This window comes from Phocoena phocoena, chromosome 14 (genome assembly GCF_963924675.1).
Source record: "Phocoena phocoena chromosome 14, mPhoPho1.1, whole genome shotgun sequence".
NCBI lineage: Eukaryota > Metazoa > Chordata > Mammalia > Artiodactyla > Phocoenidae > Phocoena > Phocoena phocoena.
In genome coordinates, this window is record NC_089232.1 from 61,352,714 (window position 1) to 61,379,789 (window position 27,076).

Consider the following 27,076-nt stretch of genomic DNA (forward strand, 5'->3'; position numbering starts at 1 on the left):
TCATTGTGTTGGCAAGACTTAGTCAGATCTGTGTGGTGATCTGATCTTTTCCCCATCCCATCCTGCTTCCTCTCCCTTTTTATTTCTCACAAGCATTAACCCACCCTTTCTCCAGTCACAACACAATAAACCTCTTGCACTCCTAACATCATCTCAGTGCCCACTTCCCAAGGGACCCATTGGTACTACAACTGAGTGGGTGATCTATCCAAGGCAGAAGATGAGTTTAAGTGGGGGTAGTGTGCTACCCATCTGTGGTAACACATTATTCACTGACAGGAGGTATCTGTCATTAAGCATAGAGTTGGAAATATGAATGGGAACCTTAGGAGTGTGATAGGGAGAGAGAGAGAGAGAATGAGAGAGAGAACGAGAGACAGAGAATAAGCGCATGTGGGTGGTGAGCTCAAAGGAAGACTTTTAGATAGATATTTAGTCTATTCTATTTATCCATAGGTCTGTCATTTAGCCCTTCTTTATTTACTCTTAAGCTATAGTGTTGAAGAACATTGTAATTCATAGGTTGAAATAAGCACAAAAACCCCACCAAAAGCACTAATTTTGGTTTTATTTTATTATCAATCTATAGTCAATTTTCAAGTACTCACAAAGTGCCTAGAACAATACCTGATGCACAGTAGTGAGTTCTCAATATTTATTGAATAAATGAAAGAATGAATAAAAGTTTAAAAAATTCAACACATATACTTTTGAGCCAGTAAAAAGAGTTCTTCAGGATGGCTAATCATGACAGTTGTCAATAGATAGAAAATTTTCAGGCCGAATAAAAGGAAAACTTCATTTTGTATACAAAACCATTTGCCCTAGCCAGACAGTATCCCACAGCATAGTTAACATCTGAAAGCCTGTATAAGGAAGTGGACTTAACTCCCACCCTCTGGGACTTGGATTGTAATAGGACTTCCTGGTCAAATGAAAAGTCAAGTCACTATTGTGGCTGAGAAACCAAGGGATGGCTTATGACGAGGGGAACCCCCAAAACAATCTGAATGTTCATACAATCTAAGAAAAATAGCAAGTTTTCTATGTATCTGGCTTCAAGTTATATAACTACTTCTTCAAATCAGAGAGCTGCCCAGAAGCCCTTCCTATTCAGAAAATCTGGAGATGCCCCTGCATTCTTCTAAAAAGTGTATATGACCTGAATGGGTTAGAGGTTGTGTTGGCAGATTAGAGAACTCTCAGGGAAGCACCTTGAATTCTCAAAGGGAGGCAGTTATGGGATTGCAATTGAAGGTGGGAAGGGCTATGATTGGCTCACTTGGGAGACTCAGCTGACATTGGATTGAAGTTCTGAGACACAGCTGATACTAATGCTCCTTGTAAATTGTAATTGGTGTAGGAGTACTGCTATGCAAAATTCCTCATATAATCTCACTTTGTTTTAGTGTTTTGTGGTGTAACTTGGTGATGCAGTAGAAGACATAAGTATATCTTATCCTATTTGAGAAAGAATTTGGACAGCAATACAATTTCGTTAAAAATTGGAGCAAATTGCAGTTTGAGGAGGCCAATATAAAATGGTAGAGAGGATAAAAGAAAATGGTGAGGGATTTCCCTGGTGGCGCAGTGGTTAAGAATCCGCCTGCCAAAGCTAGGGGACACAGGTTTGAGCCCTGGTCAGGGAAGATCCCACATGCTGCGGAGCAACTAAGCCCGTGCGCCACAACTACTGAGCCTGCGCTCTAGAGCCCACGAGCCACAACTACTGCAGCCCATGCACCTAGAGCCCACGCACAGCAACGAACACCCAACGCAGCCAAAAATAAATAAATTAAAAATAAGATAGTGGTGAGTAAAATAAATTGGAACAAGTGTGTTTTCATTGTATCAGACTGAAAAATCACTAACGTAATACTAGTTCTCCTTATGCATAATTAAATAAAATGTTCTTATATTAATTTATCAAATTGTAAGATTATTTTATGCAGTTTGAATGACAGTGAAGGGTCTCACTGGTGAGGAAAAATGGAATATTTCAAAAGAAAAAACATTGGATAAATAATATTAAAAAAGGATATGTGAAAAATAATGAGGGATAGTCAACTATGGCAAATACTTCATTCCGATGTAATAGAGCAAAGTTGATTTAAAGGAAATTGATAAGAATAAAATAAATTTAAATCTGAGATGTCAATCTCTAAACACTGTAACTTTTAAGGTAATGCCAACTAAATCATTTGTTACTGATGTCAGAACATTCAGGTATTTGGGGAAAATGTCATTTTAAAAATTATGCTTCTACTACGTACTGGTTATGAATTATTCAGTAAATGTGTGGGGGTGATATTATTTACAGCTCATTTCCTGCCAACTTCTGTTTTTCACTAAATTTTTCTTTTTTAAACTTGAGGCAGCTTCACAATGTAATTGGTAATAGAAGCAGATGGCGCATCTTTGACCCTTCTAGGCAATCAGTTATTTTCAAGATATGGGGACAGACAGTATGCACTAAAATCAGCCCTATCTTTTTTAGCTGTCAAAGAGTAGACTTGGTCATAAAATTTGAGTAAAGAACCTGAGAGAGCTTCTAGTGCAATCCTTGTATTTTACAGGTGAGAAAATGCTTGGTTAGAGAGGTAGTAAATTGATCAGCTCAAGGTCATGTAGGAAGTAAATAGGACCAGATCTCAGCCACTTGACTTAGTGTTAGAGTTTCCTTGCCCCCACTTCTAGTATCAAGGCTGTCTTTTCTATTTGGGGAGATTAGAATATTTATATATTATATAAAATTATAAAACATTTTAAGCATCCTGAAAATTAGCAAAAATAATATAACTCTGGAGTACTTTCTCGCTCAGTTCTGTCAAAACTTAAAACACTGCCATATTTTCATCAGCTTTTAAAAAATATAGCTTGATAGCCTTTGTCTTCTTTTATAGATCAGAACAGCTACATTCAATTTACACTGAAATGATAGCCATGGACTGTTTTGGTAACTTTAAAAATCAATTACGTAAACACTCTCAATTCCCTAAAAATAATAAATAATGAAAATGAAATATTATTACCGATATTAGTAATAAGTAGACATCATTGTTCTGCTTACTGTACGACAGGCACTTATTTACATGTATTGTATTATTTTATATAAAGTCACATTTTGTTATTCTCTGAGGGTTCAACTCATTTTCTTCTAGACAAAATTATCTATCTTTTGTTATTATTCTTTCTGGCTGAAATAGTAATGTGTTACGTAGGCCTGTTTTTTCTGTTGGGCCAAAAGGCCGCTAATAGCCTAAGCAGTTTATTTGTATGGGAAAAAAACAAGTGCTTTATTTTTGGGGTGATGCCACCTCCTGTTGAGCTCTTCAACTGCAGGAGCAGAATTGGTGCTAGATTTCTGTGTCTACTAGTCCCCTTAGTTGGCCATTCTTGTTTAGGGCCAACCATACACTTTATGGTGGTGACTCTGATGGCCAGAAAGAGCACTCTCAAGGCTGGTGAGAAGTATTGTGAAAACATTTGAACCTGCTTTTGGATGGGTTTATTGAAATTATGTTTGAATATTGATTACACCCAATGATATTCTGAAAATTCACATCAAAGAGAACGAGGAAAGCATGCTGTGAATGAAGGCCGGGCAGAGGAGAAGCTGGGAACCCATCCAGATTTTTCTCACAGAAATCAAGCCTTCCTTGAAACAGATCCTGAATCAAAATGTTTGGTTGTCAAAGCACATTCCTCCTGAGAATGAGATGGACTGAGAGCTAAAGCGACTGAGATGAAAGAAGTGTAATGTAAGGTAACAAAAAGTCTTGTCTGCCTCCAATAATTTCTACATCTTCTCCCTCCTGAAGTTTCCCCCACAGAGTACAATAAAGATGGTGACTTTGTCATCCTCACCCACCATGTCCATCACCTTATATTTCACCCATCTTATACTTCTCACCTTTCCCCAAATCAGGTAAAGACTTTCACACTTCCTGTCATTTATTCATGCCACTTATTTCCTGGCCTGAATTTCCTTTCTTTCCTTTACCTGGAAAACTTCTACTACAGTCAAGTTTCAGGAACGCAACTCAGGAATAGGGTAGTTAAATAGAGATAAAACTACATATTTAGACTACTCTAATTTGGATCTCAAAAGTCTAAACTCAAAAAAGTGTCTTCTACATAGTATGAACTCAAGATGTGTTAGTAGTTTTTCCTTATGGCAGCACACGGCGGCAAGATGGTGGTGCAAATTTCCAAGGAGAGGAAGTTTGTCACCGATAATATCTTCAAAGCTGAACTGAATGGGTTTCTCACTCAGGAGCTGGCTGAAGATGGATACTATGGAGTTCTGAGTTACACCAGCCATGACAGAAATCTGACTGCTGTGGTTCAGAAAAGATCTAGCTTCCCTGAGGGCAGTGTAGAGCCTTATACTGAAAAGGTGGCCACAAGAGGTCTGTGTGCTATTGCCCAGGCAGAGTCTCTGTATTACAGATTCCTAGGAGGACTTGCTGTGTGGAGGAGGGCCTGCTGTGGTATGCTGCCGTTCGTCATGGAATGTGGGGCTAAAGCCTGCATAGTCATGGTACTGGGAAACTCTGAGGATATAGCACTAAATCCATGAAGTTTGTGGATGGCCTGATGATCTGGGACTCTGTTAACCACTATGTTGACACTGCCATGCGCCACGTGCTACACAGTCAGGGTGTGCTGGGCATCAAAGTGAAGGTCATGCTGCCTTGGGACCCAAGTGGTAAGATTGGCCTTAAGAAGCCCCTTCCTGACCTCGTGAGCATTGTGGAACCCCCAAATGAGATAACACCCAGCACTCCCATCTCTGAAGAGAAGGGTGGGAAGCTGGAGCTACTTACCATGCCCCAGCCAGTACTCCTAGCATAATAGGGTGTCCTTGGCAGCTGGATCTGGATGTTACTCTGTAAAGACCTTTAATAAAATAAAATATTTTTTAAAGACCTGTGGACTGACTAGACTGTACACTCAGTGTTCAGACTGAGGGTCATGTTGCTCCATGGGAGCGTTACTTTTTTTTTTTTTTTTGCATCAGCTTTTATTTTTTTTTTTATTTTATTTTTTTAACATCTTTATTGGAGTATAATTGCTTTACAATGGCATGGGAGCATTACTTGATTGATTCTTAGAGCTGTCTGGCTCACAATGTTTCTTTGCTTTCCCTGAAATCCTCTTGGTTTCAATTGTATCTGTGAGGCAAGGGCCAGAACAGGAGGACCCAAGCAGAGGTAACCAGAGAAGTATCCTGTTGAGGGGTAAATCTGGTGATGATGTAAGCTGATTGCTAACAGGAAAGCACCTTGATTAACTCATCTGTAGTTCAGGGTTGTAGGTTTAGAAGAGGGATATGTTTAAGATGATTTTCTGTATTGCACATAGAAAATGAATACAGCAACCATTTTGTTTGGGGGTTATTCAGAAAAAGAGAAATATTAGTAGAATGAAGGAAGTAGATAATGTTTTTTATGTTTAAGAGTCTTGATAATTTTTGTTGGACTATGAGGTCTTCTTCTGCAATATTTTGTCTGCAGTTAGGTCCCTGTGTACAGTTTCATCCAAAAGCTTTAGAGATGCCATGAGCAGCACTTTACCTGAAGTGAGACTCATTGACCTGTGGATCACAGATTATATGTTTACCAGGCTCTGGTATACTTAGCTAGGCCTGGGCGCACTTGGTTGTGTCCTACTCTTACCTCAGGGTGTAGATCATGGCCCTTTTCTGTCTAGCCATGAGCCAAATGTCCTGCTTCTACAGACTGGCACTGGAAATTGAGATACTCCTGCCTTCTCTGACGTGGAATGCTCCTGTCCTGTACCATAGTTCAGTGGTGAAGGACATGGGCCCTGGAGTCAGATATACTTGGGTGAGATTCTAGTTCCTTTATATCTAAGCTTAGTGAAGGTTTTCAACATCTCATTTGTAAATTAGAGCTAACAGTAAATTCCCATATTGTGAGCATTAAATAATAATATAGAAACCACTCAATATGGTGCACAAGGAAGTGATTAATACTTCTTTGACTTCTAAGATTCCCAGTAGCCAATGTCCAAAGCCAGCTGAACATTGGCTGTTGGGATGCCCTACTAGGATTCTGGTTATTGACCTTTACATGTCAGACCTACTGTTGAGTAAGCAGTTCTCCTTGCAGTCTATCTTCCTTTTGTTTCTCTGTTCTCCTCTAGCAAGATCCTAACAAGGAAGGGATGGGAGGAGCACAGAAGCATCTCTCTGTCTCATAATTTGTCTTGGTTTTGGCCTTGGTAAGACAAAAGACATTGATTATTTTAGAACGCAGTAATTAAGTAGGTAGGGTACAGACTGCCAATAATATCAAGAAAGCAATTCATTAAGCAGAGTAGGTGCTGTTGGTTAATAAACTGGCTTTAAACAAAAATTTGCCATGAGTGAGCCAAAATCTTGTATAATTTGTCTAAAGATAAGGGGGAGTTGACCTCATTTTTCAAGTGTTTCCAGATATTATCCATAAATGAGCATAAAATAAATATTCTTGAAAATGAATCTAGGATTTTTTTTTTAAAATAAACTGTGATCCTTAAAATGATGCTCAAATCTTGAGGAAATAGCACTTGTGTTTAGCATATTTCATTGTCTCGCTCCAGTGATGGGGTAAAATGACCATAAATTTTACAGTCAGACAGGCATGGTGTTTAATTCTGCTCTGGTATTAACTTATTATCACTGAACCTTTGTTTTCTCTTAGGTGAAATAGCTTTAGTTTTCTCTATTTTACAAGATGGCTGTACAGATTAAATGTGGTAATGCCTGTCAAGTTCCTTGTGTCATGCCATGCCCAATTTCTATCTTTATCTTTGTCTTCCAGACCTATATGGAGAGCATACTTATGTTAAATGAACTTAGTGAAAACACACAACTTCTTATCTGAAAACTACTCTGCATTCATCCCCTCATACAAGAAACATCAATGTGATATAGTGTTCTAAGATAGGACTTGCTGACTATCTGATCTTTTTTTACTTTGGGCAATGCAACTCAAGTTATGAATAGGAAGGAGGGAAGTGAAGTGATTGAATTCATTGACTTGGATAAATGGGAAAAGGAGTGTTACTGAGCATATGCTATCATGAGTGAAGTTGTTACCATGTACTATTCATGGCACAAATAATTATTGAATGGCTAGGGCAAGGAAGGCACTGTCCTAGGTGCTGGGGGCATAACAGTGAATGAAACAGGTCAAGTTCCTGGCCTTATGAAACTTAAGTGCTAGTGAAGGGATACAGAAAATAAATAACTCAGTAAAAGCGCTATAGAGAGTGATCATGATGTTAAGAAAAATAAAGCAAAATAAGAGGGGCAAGAAGTGCTGGGGTAGGTGTGGGATTTCTATCTTATATAGGGTGGCCAGAGAAGGACTTTTTGATAAGGTGACATTTGGGCAGGGGTATGAAGGGAGTGAAGGAGAGTTTGGAGATGTTAAGCCTCAGAGTGTTCATCCCAGAGAAATAAGTTGCAGAGACTCTTGAGGAAGGAGGAAACATGGACTGTTAAAAGAATATCAAGAAGATTGGTGTCATTGGTGCAAGAATGAGAGCTTAAAAGATGAGATCAGAGAAATGAAGCATGAATGCACTGTTGTTCCACAGGAGCAGTTTGTAAGTTTGTGGAGTGTTTTGTGTTGTCAGAATGATTGAGGTGTGCTACTGTTATAGAATGGGTAGAGGCCACAGATGCTAGATAGATGGGATGGTTCCGCACAGTGAAGAATTGTCCTACATCTCACCCACTTTTCACATATCTGAATGGGTATTTGTAGAGTGTAAGGCTGCCACATACAGTTGTGTGAGTTGTGTACTGCAGAATTTTTGGAAGCACCATTGACATGGACCTGTTGGCATGGTGTCCCCATAGGACTGTGTTGTGCACAATCTGTACAGCTGTAAGTGACATCCCTGCACATAGTAAAACACTGTTTATAGTTTTTGGAGTCTAAAACCTAACTCTGTTTTACGTGTAGACATTAACCTGGAATGGAAGTTGTAGAGCAGATTTAAGTTTTGGGTGTGTGGTTGACCCTATGATCGTCCTGGAATGATGCTATGCTCTGCAAGTGAAGGTGTTTAAAATCATGACTACCTTGCTCAGTATTGGCATTTGCTGCTGGTTCAGCTGAAGTGGAAAGGAGTTGAAGCTGAGAGCGGGGGAGGTGTGGAGAGGGAAAAGTTAGGAGGAAGAAAAGCAAGAAGGAATTCATGTTTCTGCACATGTGGGGTTGTGTTTTACTCATTTAAAACATAATTAAGTGACAGGACCAAGTTCTTTTATTAGGGATACCTTTGGAGTTGGGGCCGCCTGCCCTCCCAGGTCAGTGGGTTTGAGTGGTGGCCATGAAATTCACACTCATCATGTACCAACACTACAGCTTTGCAACAATGCTTCCTGTCATCTAACTTTGCCCATTCCAAACTCTGTCTGAGGACTTTCCTCTTATATCACATTTTCTGGGACATTGTATTAGTTTCCTCTTGCTACTGGACATATTACCACAGATTTAGTGGTAATCTAAACAACACAATTTTATTCTCTTACTGTTCTGGAGTTCAGAAGTCTGAGACACACTAACTGTGCTAAAATCAAGGTGTAGGTAGGGCCATGTTCTCTCTGGAAGCTCTAGTAGAGACTCTATTTCTTTCCCCTTTCCAGCTTCTAGAGACTGCCTGCTTTCCTTGGCTTGTGGCCTCGTCCTCTGTCTTCAAACCCAGCAGTGTAACATCCTCAAATCTCTTTTTTTTCTTTAACGTACACTCCCGTCTCCCTCTTATAGGGGCCCCTGTGATTCCATTGGGTCCACCTGGATAATCCATGATCATCTCCGCATCCCAAGATCCTTAACTTAATCACATCTGCAAAGTTACTTTTGCCATATAAAGTAACATATTCATAGATTCTAGGGATTAGGGCATGTGTGTTTTTGGGGCACCATTAATTCACCTATTACAGAAATTGACACCTAAAATATCCAGGTCAAGGAGAGGACTGAGGTGGGGGTTGGGTGGTGATGGTGGCAGTGCTGAGCTAGCGTCACATATCCAGCAAACTGTGAACTGTTCAGACACACCATCATTTCAGACCAACCCCCTCCCTTCTCATGGTCATGATACCATCTTAGTGATGTGGACATTTTGGTAATCATTAGTGCTGATCATGAAATATTTTTAGTCCTCCCTTTGGGCACATGGACAACTTGCACTTCTCTTCCCTCTTAGGGTTAGGTGTGACCACGTGACTTGCTGTAATCAATGAAATGAGAACAGAAATGACAAATGTGAACTGTGGGCTGAGTTTTAAGGGCTGGTGCATGATTTGCTGTGTTCTCATTTTCCTGCCAGAGCAAACATGGCAGCACACAGATTAAATCTCCCTTGGTGTGGGTTCCTGAGTGAAAGTAAATGGAGTAGGGCCCCCAGCAGATCCCTAAGGGACAAACACCCTGAATGATAAATGAAATTTCTTCTTTTAAGCCATTCAGATTTGGGGGTAATTTTTACTGCAGCATAACCTAGCCTGCCCTGACTGATATAGGCATCCTCCATAAGAAACCAATTTAGGGCTTACTCCCTATCCTGATCCTTCCCACCAGGGCACAATTCCCTGATACCCTCCCTATTTATCAAGGAAGTCTTTTAGGGCCTAATATAACCCGACCACTTAAATCCCAGTTTGGAGGAGGCTGTTCATCTATAGCTCCATTCACCTTTCCAAAATTTATAGACCAATGGTCTGAGTGAGCATGTCAGTCTGGTCTGAGAGAAGTACACTCATAATTGTATCTTTTAAAGACCACACAACTGTTCTACTCAGTAGCCACTGTGGATTTCCCATATAAAACTCCACTGCTTTCCTCCACCTAAAACACTGAGTCACTTCTTTCTGCACCTCCTGGTACCACCATTATTCTAGTAGTTGGTAGAATTTCAGCTTGCCCTCTGACCTCTTTCTTCTGACCTATGGATACCAGCTGCCTGGGAGGAGAACAATGGGATGAACTTGTGGCAGCCGACTCCATCAGTCTTCCTCATGTGTGTCCACACCAGCCCTGGCCTCTCTGCTGAAATTCCACCACTACACTAGAACCTAATAATTAGTGTTGATTTCCCTGAAACAGCCCAAATATGCTTGAAAGAGTTCCTCAGCACCATTGGCCCCATTTCATGCATCAGCAGTAAAGGGTAGAGCCTGAAGAACAGTCATGAGGATGTACCTCTGACTTAGGAGTGCACCAGCCTTGGAAAAGTCAGACCCAGCCCTGCTAGGGGAGGCATTCTCATGTGGGGAGGTCAGCTCCATCCACGGACTTTTAAATAAATCCTGCCCATCCACCCAGTGCATTACTGAGGATGTATAAAAACCTGTCTATGCAATTTCTCCGAACACCCTCCTGCTTACCTTGCTCTCTTTTCAATCCAGGCTCTGCTTCCTACCTCAGGATCTCCTTACATCAATGATCTATTCAGATGCATCTCTTTAGTTTTAACCTGAGTCATTTTACTTAGGATAGGAGCTTAGACTACTTCTGGCTCATGCACCTGCAGCTTCAGTAGAGAGGGGCTTTTGTCTCTAACCATCAGCCTGGGCGACCAGCTTGTGTGGACTCCTTCCCAGTGCATGGGTACCAGCTAGTGCCAATCTCTGAAATTAAAAACTCTCCTCAGTGGTGTCAGACCTAATCAGGGCTCACAAATAGGACAAGATTGAATTTCTTATTTTTTTAGGTTAGCTTGACCTGAAGTCAAGAGTTCAGACATGTACTCAAGCTTATACTCAGAACTATTAGCTTTTAGATGCATCCACTCTTTCTAAGAAAGTAACTCAGGACTTCCCTGAAAGAGAGGCAGGGAGACTAATACCTTCTGAGAATATCGAGGTCATGATGCTCATGTTTTAAATCATGTCGGGGCAGGGGGATTCTTACAAACTAATGGGTAAGAAATTGCTCTGCTTCTCAGTGACTCTCCAGTGCCTTCCTAAAGCAAGCGCATAGAGGGAATCATGAGCAGATGTAACTACCCAGCACAGTTGTGCGTTCCTCATTTATTACAGAGCTTCTGTGCAAGGAGAGGGGGACAAGCAGGCAGGGATAAAAAGGGCAGCTTTTGTGTCCTTGAGCAACTCCTGGGAGTCGCTACCAACAAATTGGATAAAATTACAATTAAGACACTTGGGAAATTGAACCAGGAAAGTTCATCCTCCCATATTGAATTTTAAGGTGATTTCCAGTCATGGGGCAGGATAAAAGGAGGTCATTTTGAAACTGATCACGTGGGAATATTAGTGTGAGGTTTGGGAACTTCTAAGAAACAGCAGGGTGCCTTGAAGAATTGTATTAGCTTCTCCAATATTTGTTTTCTGTGAAATTTATTCCATTGAACCTTTGAAACAAAAATAAAGGGAAATAATATTTTTGCTTCATTTTCAGTCAGTTATTGAGACAGAAAAATTCAGATTTCAATAATTCTAGACTCTTAACATCCAGAAATTCAGGAGTAATTTTGCTAGCCTCTGAATATAGAGAAACAAAATAAAATAAACTAAATCGCTAACTTGCCAATACACTGACTTCTGTTTTATCTTGCGATTTGCCTGGACTCCAATAAACTACTTCTTTCCCCCAATTTTGTGTGTGTTGATCCAGAATCATTTTTTGATTATTGTTAGATTGACCGAAGGCGTGTGAAACATTTTCATTTAAAACACAAGAAAAAGAAAAGATGTGAGGATGCAGCAGGGGTGAGAATAGAAAGCACTGGTACGGTGGTGCATTTTGTTTCAATTTAAAATAAAAAATTGAAAACAGTTTAATTCTAGTTTATATCTCTTGTCTTAACTACATGGACTGTAACTGAACAAATAGAGATGAGATGCTTTATTCATTATTAAATGACACTTTGGCTAAATTAAACTCTTTATAAATAACTCTGTGTGTGTGTGTGTGTGTACAGAATTCAGTGACTTTGTACCATATGACCATGATGACATCATCTCTCCCCCCCCCCAGCAAATTACTCAACAAGATGGATTTTCTGTTGATAACAGTTTCAGCTCTAATGGAAAGAAATATTTATCTGACAAACCACAGCACGTTAGGATTGCTAAAGGAGTAACAAGGATTTGTAAAGAGCCCTAAAACAGACTCGAGATCAGGATTTGTGGGTTCAAGTCCCAGCCCTGACATTAGCTGCTGCTAACCTTGCCCAAATCACTGAGACCATTGAACCTCAGTTTCTTTTTTTTTCTTTTAACATCTTTATTGGAGTATAATTGCTTTACAATGGTGTGTTAGTTTCTGCTTTATAACAAAGTGAATCAGTTGTACATATACATATATCCCCATATCTCTTCCGTCTTGCATCTCACCCTCCCTATCCCACCGCTCTAGGTGGTCACAAAGCATCGAGCTGATCTCCCTGTGCTATGTGGCTGCTTCCCACTAGCTATCTATTTTACATTTGGTAGTGTATATATGTCAGTGCTACTCTCTTACTTCGTCCCAGCTTACCCTTCCCCCTCCCCGTGTCCTCAGGTCCATTCTCTACGTCTACGTCTTTATTCCTGTCCTGCACCTAGGTTCATCAGAACCATTTTTTTTTTAGATTCCATATATATGTGTTAGATTACAGTATTTGTTTTTCTCTTTCTGACTTTACTTCACTCTGTGTGACAGACTCTAGGTCCATCCATCTCACTACAAATAACTCAATTTCATTTCTTTTTATGGCTGAGTAATATTCCATTGTATATATGTGCCACATCTTCTTTATCCATTCATCTGTCGATGGACACTTAGGTTGCTTCCATGTCCTGGTTATTGTAAATACAGCTGCAATGAACATTGTGGTACATGACTGTTTTTGAATTATGGTTTTCTCAGAGTATATGCCCAGTAGTGGGATTGCTGGGTCGTATGGTAGTTCTAATTTTAGTTTTTTAAGGAACCTCCATACTGTTCTCCATAGTGGATGTATCAATTTAAATTCCTACCAACGTGCAAGAGGGTTCCCTTTTCTCCAAACCCTCTCCAGCATTTACTGTTTGTGGATTTTTGGGTGATGGCCATTCTCACTGGTGTGAGATGATATCTCTTTGTAGTTTTGATTTGCATTTCTCTAATGATTAACAATGTTGAGCATTCTTTCATGTGTTTGTTGGCAATTTGTATATCTTCTTTGGAGAAATGTCTATTTAGGTCTTCTGCCCATTTTTGGATTGGGTTGTTTATTTTTTTGATATTGAGTTGCATGAGCTGCTTGTAAATTTTGGAGATTAATCCTTTGTCAGTTGCTTCATTTGCAAATATTTTCTCCCATTCTGAGGGTTGTCTTTTCATCTTATTTATGTTTTCCTTTGCTGTGCAAAAGGTTTTGAGTTTCATTAGGTCCCATTTGTTTATTTTTGTTTTTATTTCCATTTTTCTAGGAGGTGGGTCAAAGAGGATCTTGCTGTGATTTATGTCAGAGAGTGTTCTGCCTATGTTTTCTTCTAAGAGTTTGAGAGTGTCTGGCCTTACATTTAGGTCTTTAATCCATTTTGAGTTTATTTTTGTGTATGGTGTTAGGGAGTGTTCTAATTTCATTCTTTTACATGTAGCTGTCCAGTTTTCCCAGCACCGCGTATTGAAGAGGCTGTCTTTTCTCCACTGTATACTCTTGCCTCCTTTATCAAAGATACGGTGACCATATGTGCGTGGGTTTATCTCTGGGCTTTCTATCCTGTTCCATTGATCTATCTTTCTGTTTTTGTGCCAGTACCATACTGTCTTGATTACTGTAGCTTTGTAGTATAGTCTTAAGTCAGGGAACCTGATTCCTCCAGCTCCGTTTTTCTTTCTTAAGATTGCTTTGGCTATTCGGGGTCTTTTGTGTTTCCATACAGATTGTGAAATTTTTTATTCTAGTTCTGTGAAAAATGCCATTGGTGGTTTGATAAGGATTGCACTGAACCTGTAGATTGCTTTGGGTAGTAGAGTCATTTTCACAATGTTGATTCTTCCAATCCAAGAACATGGTATATCTCTCTATCTGTTTGTATCATCTTTAATTTCTTTCATCAGTGTCTTATAATTTTCTGCATACAGGTCTTTAATCTCCTTAGGTCGGTTTATTCCTAGATATATATATATATATTATATATATATATATTTTATTCCTAGATATTTTATTCGTTTCATTGCAGTGGTAAATGTTTTCTTAATTTCACTTTCAGATTTTTCATCATTAGTGTATAGGAATGCTAGAGATTTCTGTGCATTAATTTTGTATTCTGCTACTTTACCAAATTCATTGATTAGCACTAGTAGTTTTCTGGTAGAGTCTTTAGGATTCTCTATGTATAGTATCATGTCACCTGCAAACAGTGACAGCTTTACTTCTTCTTTTCTGATTTGGATTCCTTTTATTTCTTTTTCTTCTCTGATTGCTGTGGCTAAAACTTCCAAAACTGTTGAATAATAGTGGTGAGAGTGGGGAACCTTGTCTTTTTCATAATCTTAGTGGAAATGGTTTCAGTTTTTCACCATTGAGGACGATGTTGGCTGTAGGTTTGTCATATATGGCGTTTTTTATGTTGAGGTAAGTTCCCTCTATGCCTGCTTTCTGGAAGGTTTTTATCATAAATGGGTGTTGAATTTTGTCAGAAGCTTTTTCTGCCTCTGTTGAGATGATCATGTGGTTTTTCTCCTTCATTTTGTTAATATGGTTTATCACATTGATCGATTTGCATATATTGAAGAATCCTTGGATTCCTGGGGTAAACCCCACTTGATCATGTTATATGATCCTTTTAATGTGGTGCTGGATTCTGCGTGCTAGTTTTTTGTTGAGGATTTTTGCATGTTTGTTCATCAATGATATTGGCCTGTAGTTTTTCTTTGCGTGTGTGGCATCATTGTCTGGTTTTGGTATCAGGGTGATGCTGGCCTCGTAGAATGAGTTTGGGAGTGTTCCTCCCTCTGCCATATTTTGGAAGAGTTTGAGAAGCATACGTGTTAGCTCTTCTCTAAATGTTTGATAGAATTCGCCTGTGAAGCTGTCTGGTCCTGGGCTTTTATTTGTTGGAAGATTTTTAATCACAGTTTCAATTTCAGTACTTGTGATTGGTCTGTTCATATTTTCTCTTTCTTCCTGGTTCAGTCTCGGGAGGTTTTGCACTCTAAAAATTGTCCATTTCTTCCGTATTGTCCCTTTTATTGACATATAGTTGCTTGTAGTAATCTCTCTTGATCCTTTGTATTTCTGCAGTGTCAGTTGTTACTTCTCCTTTTTCATTTTTAATTCTAGTGATTTGAGTCTTCTCCCTTTTTGTCTTGATGAGTCTGGCTAATGGTTTATCAATTTTGTTTACCTTCTCAAAGAACCAGCTTTTAGTTTTATTGATCTTTGCTATCGTTTCCTTCATTTCTTTTTCATTTATTTCTGATCTGATCTTTATGATTTCTTTCCTTCTGCTAACTTTGGGGTTTTTTTGTTCTTATTTCTCTAAGTGCTTTAGGTGTAAGGTTAGGTTGTTTATTTGAGATGTTTCTTGTTTCTTAAGGTAGGATTGTATTGCTATAATCTTCCCTCTTAGAACTGCTTTTACTGCATCCCATAGTTTTTGCGTCATCATGTATTCATTGTCATTTGTTTCTAGGAATTTTTTGATTTCCTCTTTGATTTCTTCAGTGACCTTTTGGTTGTTAAGTAGTGTATTGTTTAGCCACCATGCGTTTGTATTTTTTCCTGTAATTGATATCTAGTCTCATAGCATTGTGGTCAGAAAAGATACTTGATACGATTTTAATTTTCTTAAATTTACCAAGGCTTGATTTGTGACCCAAGATAAGATCTGTCCTGGAGAATGTTCCATGAGCACTTGAGAAGAAAGTGTCTTCTGTTGGTTTTGGGTGGAATGTCCTATAAATATCAATTAAGTCCATCTTGTTTAATGTATCAGTTAAAGCTTGTGTTTCCTGATTTATTTTCATTTTGCATGATCTGTCCTTTGGTGAAAGTGGGGTGTTAACGTTACCCACTATGACTGTGTTACTGTGGATTTCCCCTTTTACGGCTGTTGGTATTTGCCTTGTGTATTGAGGTGCTCCTGTGTTGGGTGCATAAATATTTACAATTGTTATATCTTCTTCTTGGATTGATCCCTTGATCATTATGGAGTGTCCTTCTTTGTGTCTTGTAATAGTCTTTGTTTTAAAGTCTATTTTGTGTGATATGAGAATTGTTCCTCCAGCTTTCTTTTGATTTCCATTTGCATGGAATATCTTTTTCCATCCCCTCACTTTCAGTTTGTATGTGTCCCTAGGTCTGAAGTGGGTCTCTTATAGACAGCATATATATGGGTCCTGTTTTTGTATCCATTCAGCCAATCAATGTCTTTTGGTCACAGCATTTAATTCATTTACATTTAAGGTAATTATCGATATGTATGCTTCTATTACCATTTTCTTAATTGTTTTGGGTTTGTTATTGTAGGTCTTTTCCTTGTCTTGTGTTTCCTGCCTAGAGAAATTCCTTTAGCATTTGTTGTAAAGCTGGTTTGGTGGTGCTGAATTCTCTTAGCTTTTGCTTGTGTGTAAAGGTTTTAATTTCTCTGTCACATCTGAATGAGATCCTTGCTGGGTAGAGTAATCTTGGTTGTAGGTTTTTCTTCTTCATCACTTTAAATATGTCCTGCCACTCCCTTCTGGCTTGCAGAGTTTCTGCTGGAAGATCAGCTGTTAACCTTATGGGGATTCCCTTGTGTGTTATTTTTCCCTTGCTGCCTTTAAATTTTTTTTCTTTGTATTTAAGTTTTGATAGTTTGATTAATATGTGTCTTTGCATGTTTCTCCTGGATTTATCGTGTATGGGACTCTCTGTGCTTCCTGGACTTGATTGACTCCTTTCTTCCCCATATTAGGGAAGTTTTCAACTATAATGTCTTCAAATATTTTTTCAGTCCCTTTCTTTTTTGCTTCTTCTTCTGGGACCCCTATCATTTGAATGTTGGTGCATTTAATGTTGTCCCAGTGGTCTCTGAGACTGTCCTGAATTCTTTTCATTCTTTTTTCTTTATTCTGCTCTGCAGTAGTTATTTCCACTATTTTGTCTTCCAGGTCACTTATCCGTTCTTCTGCCTCAATTATTCTCCTATTGATCCCATCTAGGGAATTTTTAATTTCATTTATTGTTTTGTTCATCACTGTTTGTTTGCTCTTTAGTTTTTCTAGGTCCTTGTAAAACGTTTCTCGTATTTTGTCCATTCTATTTCCAAGATTTTGAATCATCTTTACTATTATTATTCTGAGTTCTTTTTCAGGTAGACTGCCTATTTCGTTTTCATTTGTTAGGTCTGGTGGGTTTTTGCCTTGCTCCTTCATCTGCTGTGTGTTTCTCTTCTTCTGATTTTGCTTAATTTACTGTGTTTGGCGTCTCCTTTTTTCAGGCTGCAGGTTCGTAGTTCCTGTTGCTTTTGGTGTCTGCCCCCAGTAGCTAAGTTTGGTTCAGTTGGTTGTGTAGGCTTCCTGGTGGAGGGGACTAGTGCCTTTGTTCTGGTGGATGAGGCTGGATCTTGTCTTTCTGGTGGGCAGGTCCATGTTTGGTGGTGTCTGTGGCCTTATTATGATTTTAGCCAACCTCTCTGCTAATGGGTGGGCTTGTGTTCCTGTCTTGTTAGTTGTTTGGCATAGGGTGTCCAGCGCTGTAGCTTGCTGGTCATTGAGTGGAGCTGGGTCTTGGCGTTGAGATGGAGATCTCAGGGAGATTTTCATGGTTTGATATTACATGGAGCTGGGAGGTCTCTTGTGGACCAATGTCCTGAACTTGGCCCTCCCACCTCAGAGGCACAGCCCTGATGCCTGGCTGGAGCACCAAGAGCCTGTCATCCACACAGCTCAGAATAAAAGGGGGAAAAAGAAAGAAAGAAGAAGATACAGTACAATACAATAAAGTTATTAAAATAAAAAAAAATTGAAAAAAAATTTTTTAAAGTAATAAAAATAAAAGAATTAAAGGAGGAAGAGAGCAACCAAACCAAAAACAAATCCACCAATGATAACAAGTGCCAAAAACTATACAAAAGAACAATCAAACAAAAAAATGGACAGAGAGAACCCTAGGACAGATGGTAAAAGGAAAGCAATACAGACAAAATCACACACAGAAGCATAAACATACATACTCACAAAAAGAGGAAAAGGGAAAACAGTATATATATCCTTGTTCCCAAAGTCCACCTCCTCAATTTGGGATGATTCGTTGTCTATTCATGTATTCCACAGATGCAGGGTACATCAAGTTGATTGTGGAGATTTTATCTGCTGCTCCTGAGGCTGCTGGGAGAGATTTCCATTTCTCTTCTTTGTTCGCACAGCTCCTGGGGTTCAGCTTTGGATCTGGCCCTCTGTGTGTAGGTCACCTGAGGGTGTCTGTTCTTCGCTCAGACAGGATGGTGTTAAAGGAGCAACTGATTCGGGGGCTCTGGCCCACTCAGGTCGTGGGGAGGGAGGGATATGGATGCGGGGCGAGCCTGCGGCAGCAGAGGCCAGCATAACCTTGCACCAGCCTGAGGTGCACTGTGTATTCTCCTGGGGAAGTTGTCTCTAGATCACGAGACCCTGGCAGTGGCGGGCTGCACAGGCTCCCAGGAGGGGAGGTGTGGATAGTGACCTGTGCTCGCACACAGGCTTCTTGGTGGCTGCATCAGCAGCCTTAGTGTCTCATGCACATCTCTGGGGTCCGCGCCGATAGCTGCGGCTCACCCCTGTCTCTGGAGCTCCTTTACGCGGCGCTCTGAATCCCTTCTCCTCGGGCACCAGGAAACAGAGACAAGACAAAATCTCTTGCCTCTTCGGCAGGTCCAGACTTTTTCCCTCCCTCCCTCCCGGCTAGCTGTGGCGCAGTAGCCCCCTTCAGGCTGTGCTCACGCAGCCAACCCCAGTCCTCTCCCTGGGATCCAACTGAAGCCCGAGCCTCAGATCCCAGCCCCCGCCCACCCCGTCGGGTGAGCAGACAAGTCTCTCGGGCTGGCGAGTGCTGGTCGGCACCGATCCTCTGTGCGGGAATCTCTCCGCTTTGCCCTCCGCAGCCCTGTGGCTGCGCTCTGCTCCGTGGCTCTGAAGCATCACCCCTCCACCACCCACAGTCTCTGCCCATGAAGGGGCTTCTTAGTGTGTGGAAACCTTTCCTTCTTCACAGCTCCCTTCCACTGGTGCAGGTCCTGTCCCTATTCTTTTGTCTCTGTTTTTTCTTTTTTGTTTTGCCCTACCGAGGTACTTGCGGAATTTCTTGCCTTTGGGGAGGTCTGAGGTCTTCTGCCAGCGTTCAGCAGGTGTTCTGTAGGAGTTTTTCCACATGTAGATGTATTTCTGATGTATTTGTGGGGAGGAAGGTGATCTCCACGTCTTACTCCTGCGCCATCTTGAAGTTCCTCCAAACCTCAGTTTCTTCATCTGCAAGTTGGATGTGATGACTTTTACAGCCTTCCTAACTGGGTCAGGCTGTCATGTGTCTAGCCTGGATTTCCTTTGTTTCCTCTTCTGTTCACACAGAGTGGCCTTACTGCCCTCCTGCGTACTTCTGCTCACAGACTTATTTGCAGCAGTAAGACCCTGATAAAGAAGCTCCTTTTTTACCCCAGCTTCCCAAGTAAACTTGCTTGTGCCTTTCTTAGAGGCGGTAGGGGCTTTCCATATTGTTTGATAGAGATTTCCTGACATCCTGCGGCTCTCTTTACAACCGCACTCCCGAGGTTTAGGATCATGCCCTGCCCTACTCCTTTCTCTCCACAATGCCCAGCAAGGCACCTGGCCCACAGTGGCACTTGCTACATTTTTGAGGGTTGAATCGGTGCGTACCCTGCTTGTCCCAGGCCTGCTGTTGTTGTTTTGAAAACCACAAGCAAAGAGAGTTTGATATTTACAGAAATAATACTAATACTTTGAAAATTTCTTTGCTGTTTCTGGATTTCTGCTTGCAGGGCTGTATGGATGGGTGATGGCAAATCTCACCGTCTCTCAGTTTCAGATACAAGAATCTGGTGCAGTCATGTAGCTTTTTCTTTCAGGTTATATAAGCTCAAATTCTTGTAGTCATGATTTATAGGCCCCATTTTCCATCTTTTTAATCATTTTCATTGCTTTTCTCTGGAACTACTCCAAGTTCTCCATTCACTTAAGTTTCAGGCTCCAAACTGGACATGGTATTGAAATACTGAGTGAAACAATTATCCGCATGTTCCTATAGTCAATATTCTTATTTATACATAAATACTTTTTTCCCCTAATCAGTCTGCAAATATTAACTAGGCACTTATGCTGTTCCTGGCATTGGGCTTCAAAGCTTTGGGCAATTTCCAACGATGTGATTCTTCTCTGTGAGATAGGCTTTCTTTGGTGGTATTACATGAAAAACATTATACTTATAAGCATCTGTATGGTAGTTATTTATATAACAGGAAGTGGCTTTCCATGTCAGTATACTTGCTGCCTCTTATCTGGTTTGTTTACATGAAATTAATTTAATAGTTCACCTGTTCCATGAGTATAACAAGTTTACTCCTCATCCCACATTACACTGTAAATTAAAGAAGCAGAAAATGATCTAGTGATTTTTATTTGCAGTATACACTTTTTTTCTTTTTTTTTTTGTGGTATGCTGGCCTCTCACTGTTGTGGCCTCTCCCGTTGTGGAGCGCAGGCTCAGCGGCCATGGCTTATGGCCTAGCCGCTCTGCGGCATGTGGGATCTTCCTGGACCGGGGCACGAACCCGTGTCCCCTGCATCGGCAGGTTCTCAACCACTGCGCCACTAGGGAAGCCCAGTATACACTTTTAATATGCTCAAATTTTATTCTAACTTGTCTATATTATTCTAATTCAGCTGTCCATTATGGTTTTCTCTCTATTGTCATTAGAGAGATTTCAATTAATACTAAAATATTAATAACATTCAACAAAAACACTGTAAAATTTTATCATTACTGTATATTGCCTTATTTTTGAAATCATTTTTCATACCTCTTATCTCACTTGATCCTCATAAGAATCTTATTAATAAGGAAAGTTAGGATTTATCACCATCTTTGTCCATTTGGTTACTCTGAGACACAAGAGTCAAGGTTCAACCAGGATCATACAAGTTAATGGGGAGATACGTGTTCTGACATATGCAGGTGTTTCCATCAGAGTTTCTCAAAGCTTGAGAAAAAATCAAACCATTGCTATTGCATAAGACCCCTATAGATTAAAACTTCTAGGGAAGGCAAAGTAAGGTTACAGACATTGTAGTATATAATTTGTAAGGATTGTGGTCTGACAGAACAGCACAAAATTAAAGATGTGTATTAGTCAGGAATATCTATCTATCTAGTATCTCTCTCTCTCTCTCTCTATCATCTATGATTTATTATAAGGAATAGGCTCACATGATTATGGAGACAGAAGTGCCAAGACCTGCAGCTGGTAAGATGGAGACCCAGGGAGCCAATGGTTTAGCTCCAGTCTGAGTCCAAAGGCCTTAGAACCGGGAGAGCTGATGGTGGTATATGTTCCAGTCTAAAAGCCAGCAGGCTAGAGACCCACAAAAAGCCAGTGTTTCAGCTGGAGTCCGAAGGCTGGAAAAGACCAATGTCCCAGCTAAAAGAATCAGATGGGAGGAAGTTCCTCTTATTCAGCCTTTTTGTTCTTTTCTCATCAATTGATTGGATGAGGCTAATCATAACCTTAATTGATTAAGGGAGGGAAATCTGCTTTACTCAGTCCCCTGATTCAAATGGTAATCTCCTCCAGAAACACCCTCACAGACTCACCCACAATAATATTTGGCCAAATGTCTGGGCACCCTATGGCCCAGTCAAGCTGACACATAAAATTAACGGTCACAAAATACACAATGAACATTTTTTTAAACCCTAACAGTATGCCTGTGTACCTCTGTGACTGGGTTATAAGCTCACCTGGAAGTAATGTCAAAATTCTCACTTTGAAGCCCTCTAAGAACATTAATCATGGGCCAACTGGTCTTTCTGATCTTGTACTCTGAAAGGCCCTGCTTTTCACTATACTATCTGGGGCCAAGTGATTCATTTCTCAAGATGGAGGTATAAGGAAGCTACAAGAAGTTTGACATAAACCGGGCATTGTTGATAGCCTGCTATTTGCTGGTGTCAGTGTGGGATCAGTTTTCTTTGAATTATGTAACTCCTTCCATGCACTGAATCAAATATGCTTAAATATTTAAGAAATAAAAACTAAGGTTTTATTTTTATAGTCAGTTTGCAAAAGATAAAGCCAATATATATTCCTTTCTTTGGTCTTCTGCAAAATTACTACAAATTTTGTTCATGTTTTTGAACAAGTATTTTTAAGTTGTGTAAAAAATTTACATCCTCAGGTTTAAAAATTTTTTTAATATCCCAGATTTAAAAAAATAGCTTTATTGTGATGTAATTCACATACTATAAAGTTCACCAAAGTATACAATTTAATGATTTTTAATATATCCACAGAGTTTTGTAGCCATCATCATGATCAATTTTAAAACGTTGTCATCACTCCAAAAGGAAACCCCATATCCATTATCAGTTCACTCCTCATTTCTCCCCATCCCACCCACGAATCTATTCTATTTCTCTATCTCTCTATAAAGAGCGCCTATTCTGGAAATTTCATATAAACGTAATCATAAAATATGTGGTCTTTTCTAACTGGGTTGTTTCACTTAGCATAATGTTTTCAAGATTCATCCATGTTATACCATGTATCAATACTTAATTATTTTTTACTGCTGATTCCACTGTATGGATATACCACATTTCATTCAACCATTCATCAGTTGATAGACATTGGGTTGTTTCCAGTTTGGGGATATTATGAGTAATGTTATTATGAACATTTGTGTGCAAGTATTTGAATGCATGTATGTTTTAATTTCCGTTGGGTACATACCTAGGACTGAATTGCTGCTTCATGTTAACTCCATGTTTGACATTTTGAGGAACTACCATACTGTACCATTTCCACATTCCACCAGCAGTGTATGAGGGTTCCAATTTCTGATGTCCTTGTCAACGCTTCTAATTATCTCTCTTTTTGATGATAGCCATCTTAGTGAGTGTGAAGTGGTTCCTCGTGGTTTTCAATTGAATTTCATTACGGCTAACAATGTTGAGCATGTCTTCATGTGCTATTGGTTATTTGTATATATTTTTTTGAGAAACGTCTGTTCAAATACTCTCTCCCTTTTCATTTGGGTTATGAGTCTTTTTACTGTTAAGTTATAAGAGTTCTTTATAGATTCTGGATATATACTTTATCATACACTGTATGTGATTTACCATTCTGTGGGTTGGCTTTGTTATTTCCCCCAGGTCAGTGCTCTGAAGTATTCAAGGTTGATCTCAATCCTGCCAGGTCAAGCCAGCTGGGGATATCTGTGTGCTGTCTGCAGGGGTTTGTACTTGCCCTCTGCAGAGGCTCCCAAACGCTGTCTGTGGAGGCTCACATCCACCATCTTGGGCGTTCACAAGTAGAGTGCTGGGGGCACGTGCCATCCAGTTGGGGGGGCGCTACCAGTGAGGTGTCCCATGGGATTTGGGGGCAGGCCTCTTGGTGAAGTCTGCAAGCCAGTTAGTAGGATCTGAAGCCAGTTTTTGAGTTCTGCACAGTGGTTGCTGTGACCCCTGCCCTTTTGCCCTGCTCCTACTCCCCCCTCCAGATTATTCAGCCATGCTGATCCCCCCACTGCTCTGGATATGGTAAGGCTGAAGCAGGCTTCTGGGGGCAATGTCCTACCAGGCTGGGGAAGTTGAGCACTCACTTGGTTCTCACTTTCCCTTGTGGGAAAAATTGTGGGCTCAGGGGGTCTCTCCTGGCATTGAGCTGTGCTGCTGTGGAGGAGGGGTGACACAGGTAAAGTGAGACTCATATTCTTCAATGCATCTATTCTTTTTTTAAAATTTTTTATTGGAGTATAGTTGTTTTAAAATGTTGTGTTAGTTTTTGCTGTACAGCAAAGTGAATCAGTTACATATATACATATATCCACTCTTTTTTAGATTCTTTTCCCATATAGGTCATTACAGAGTAGTGAAAAGAGTTCCCTGTGCTATACAGTAGGTCCTTATTAGTTATCTATTTTATATATAGTAGTGTGTATAATGCATCTATTCTTGTTTGTTTGTTTGTTTGTCTTCTGAAATGAAGTGCTGTAAACTCTCCACTCAACTTCCAGGTTCCCATAGGGGTATTCCTGTCCGTGGATGGTTGTTAAAATTGATGTTTTGGTGGGGGTATGAGAGCTTGAACCTCCTATTCTGTCATCTTGCTTACATCCTGCATCTGTATTTCCCCAGAGCAAATTTGATACGCTTCTCCTCTCCTAAACTGGTTGAGAATTGCTGGCTTTATCAAAGGCCTGTTAGTTCTTCCCACATGCCTGTGGGCTCAGGGTGGGAAATTGTGGCCCTTTCTTCTTTCTAAGAGATGTGGCTGTAGTGAGATCAAGATTCTCTGGTGAACCCAGAGAGAAAAGGGGCCCCTCCCTCTGTGATGACACAAAGTGTAGAACTCTCTGGACATAAGAAGGAATGATGCAGACTTGCAGAGCTGTCCAACAGAACTTTCTGTGATGATAGAAATGTTTTATACCTATGGCATAGGATACTGTAGCTTCTAGCCATCCATGGTATTGAGCTCTTGAAATGTAGCCAGTATGAGTGCAGAACTGAATTCTTAATTATGTTTGAATTATTTAAATTTAGATAGCCATAGGTGGATAGTGGCTACTGTACTGGACAGTGCTAATCTAGAGAATCTTTTTCTTTGTGTGTATGTTGTAAGCAGTGGGTAACAGTTTGTATTGTTGAGTAAATATCTAGGTAAAATATTCTCTCAGGCAATTTAGTCCTCAGTGTCTTAAAAAAAGTTCTGGTGGTTGATCTAAAAAAAAAAAAGATGTTCAAAAGAATTTTAAAAGCACAGATCCTTATAAATCTATAAGCCTGATTTAATCTAATCATCAGTTCTCAAAATAAGTGAGCATAGCATTAAACTTATTTGATTATACCGTCTTGAGTTTCAGGTGTGTTGTCTTTGAGAGAAGGATGAAAGTCTGGAAATTTTGTCCTCTTTTTAACATTTAGAGGAGGTAGTCTCCAATACCATTCCCCCCCCCCCCATTTTGCCTTGAGAAAACTGTATATAAATCTTATTTTTAATATTAGTTAATGGTTAATTTTTGATAAAGTTTTCAGGGATTTTAGTAAAAGAATTTTTGAATAGTCTCTTAGGGGGAATGAACATTGTGAGTTGATTTTTTTCCCATCTCTAAATTCCCTTGAGCATCTAAGGAGTGGCATTGCATGAGAAATGCCTTCCTTTGCAGGCAGTTCTTAGTTATTGGTCAATGTGAAGAGTTAAGTGTCTACCTGGCTTTGGCAGCACAAGGTGGCGATCTCCTCTGAATTCTGCTATTCTTTGATTTCATCAAAAGGCATATTTGCATATGGACTGATTAGGCACCTTGGCACCGAGATTCTGGATTTCATACAGGCACAGATTTGGCACAAGACCGATGAAAATTCAATTATGATTTATGTCTATGCTACAGAATTTCCTATTGATTACCTGCCAGAACCATGATAAAAGCAATGTTAGGCCTGAAGCCAATTATTCCCAGCCATAATCTTTCCTTAGGTTGTGTACTCAATGCCTTTGCTGGAATTTTCTGAACATTTGTGAACCATAATTGTTTTCAAAAACGATCCTTGGATGTGCAAACTTGCCTGAAATACAGGATTCTCTTCTTAGTGTTTAGGTTTACTTTGTATTTACCTTTCAACCATTTGGGGTTTATCCAGCACCTGCTTATGTGCGTTATATTGTTCTGAGTTTTATAGGATGTAGAAGAAATGGAAAACGTGGAACTTGCTTATAGTAACCTGGAGGAGGTCAGTTGTCCAGAGATGAAGATAGTCCAAGAAGCAATTGCCTTCTATTATTGATACGTTGGTGAAATTGAACAACATGAGGCAGTGATCAAAGTGAGCCAAAACTAGACTGAGATTATTATTAATTGAGGAAAGGCATTAAAAATAGAAGAAATTACAACTAGACAGAGGGAATATGGAATGAGGGTCATAAAGGGGGTTCTTGTGGAAAATCTAGCTTCCTTGATAATCAGTCTCATGTTGAGATGGTGAGCATTTTACTCCTCATACTTAAAAATAATACCTTTATTTTAAATATCTAACTTTAAAACAGCTAAAAATACCTAACATTAACATAGTACATCTGGGTGCTTGGCCCTGTTCTAAGTGCTTCATACATATTGGCCCATTTCAATCTCAAAACATCCCCATGAGGAAGTTCTATTATTTTCTCCATTTTAAAGGCTAGTTAACTGCAGACCAGAGACAGTGAAAGACTTGTCTACAGTCCCACAGTTCTAGGGGCTGGTGCTGGAATATGAACCCAGGCAGTGTGGCCCCAGGTTCTGTGCAGTCAAGCACCACCCCATACGGCCTCACATCTGGGGAGACCAACAGAGGGACATATGCCACGGTTTATGTCCTGGCTCCTCAAAGAGTAAGAGAACTGTCGCTTTCTCATGATGAGGAATAGAAAGTTTACTTCTTTAGTTTCAAGGTCACTTACAGTTGGACAGGCAAGGTTACCCTCATTACTGCTTAAAGCAGCCAGTTCTGAAGAACCTTCAATTCTGCAGAATAAGTTGTTAGGATTGTGTAATGGGTTGAATTGTGTCCCCCCAAAAAGATATGTCGAAGTTGTAATCCGCAGGATCTCAGAATATAACCTTGTTTGTAAATATTGACATTACAGAGGCAATGAAGTTACTTTGTTATGGCAGCCGTAGGAAACTAACACAGGTTGATGATGGTTTTCAGTTGTGTGAGGTGGCATCCTTTTAGCTAAGGACTGTTTAAACTCTCAAGAGGGGATCTACTTTCTGCATATCAGAGAGTAGAACAACTTAAACCCTCCACTGTATGGTTAATGAGATATCACATGAAACAAACAATCTCATGTGAATACTTGGAACTTCATCCACTTGAAAATTTATTTCAA

At 39.9% G+C, this 27,076-nt stretch overlaps 1 protein-coding gene across 1 annotated transcript; it reads left to right on the forward strand.

Moving 5' to 3' along the window:
* Positions 1-4,195: 4,195 nt before the first annotated feature.
* LOC136133801 (small ribosomal subunit protein uS3-like) lies at positions 4,196-4,857 on the forward strand. Its single transcript, XM_065891169.1, is given in 2 exon segments — positions 4,196-4,544; positions 4,547-4,857. Coding segments are annotated over 2 exon segments (660 nt in total).
* The last annotated feature ends 22,219 nt before the right edge of the window (positions 4,858-27,076 follow it).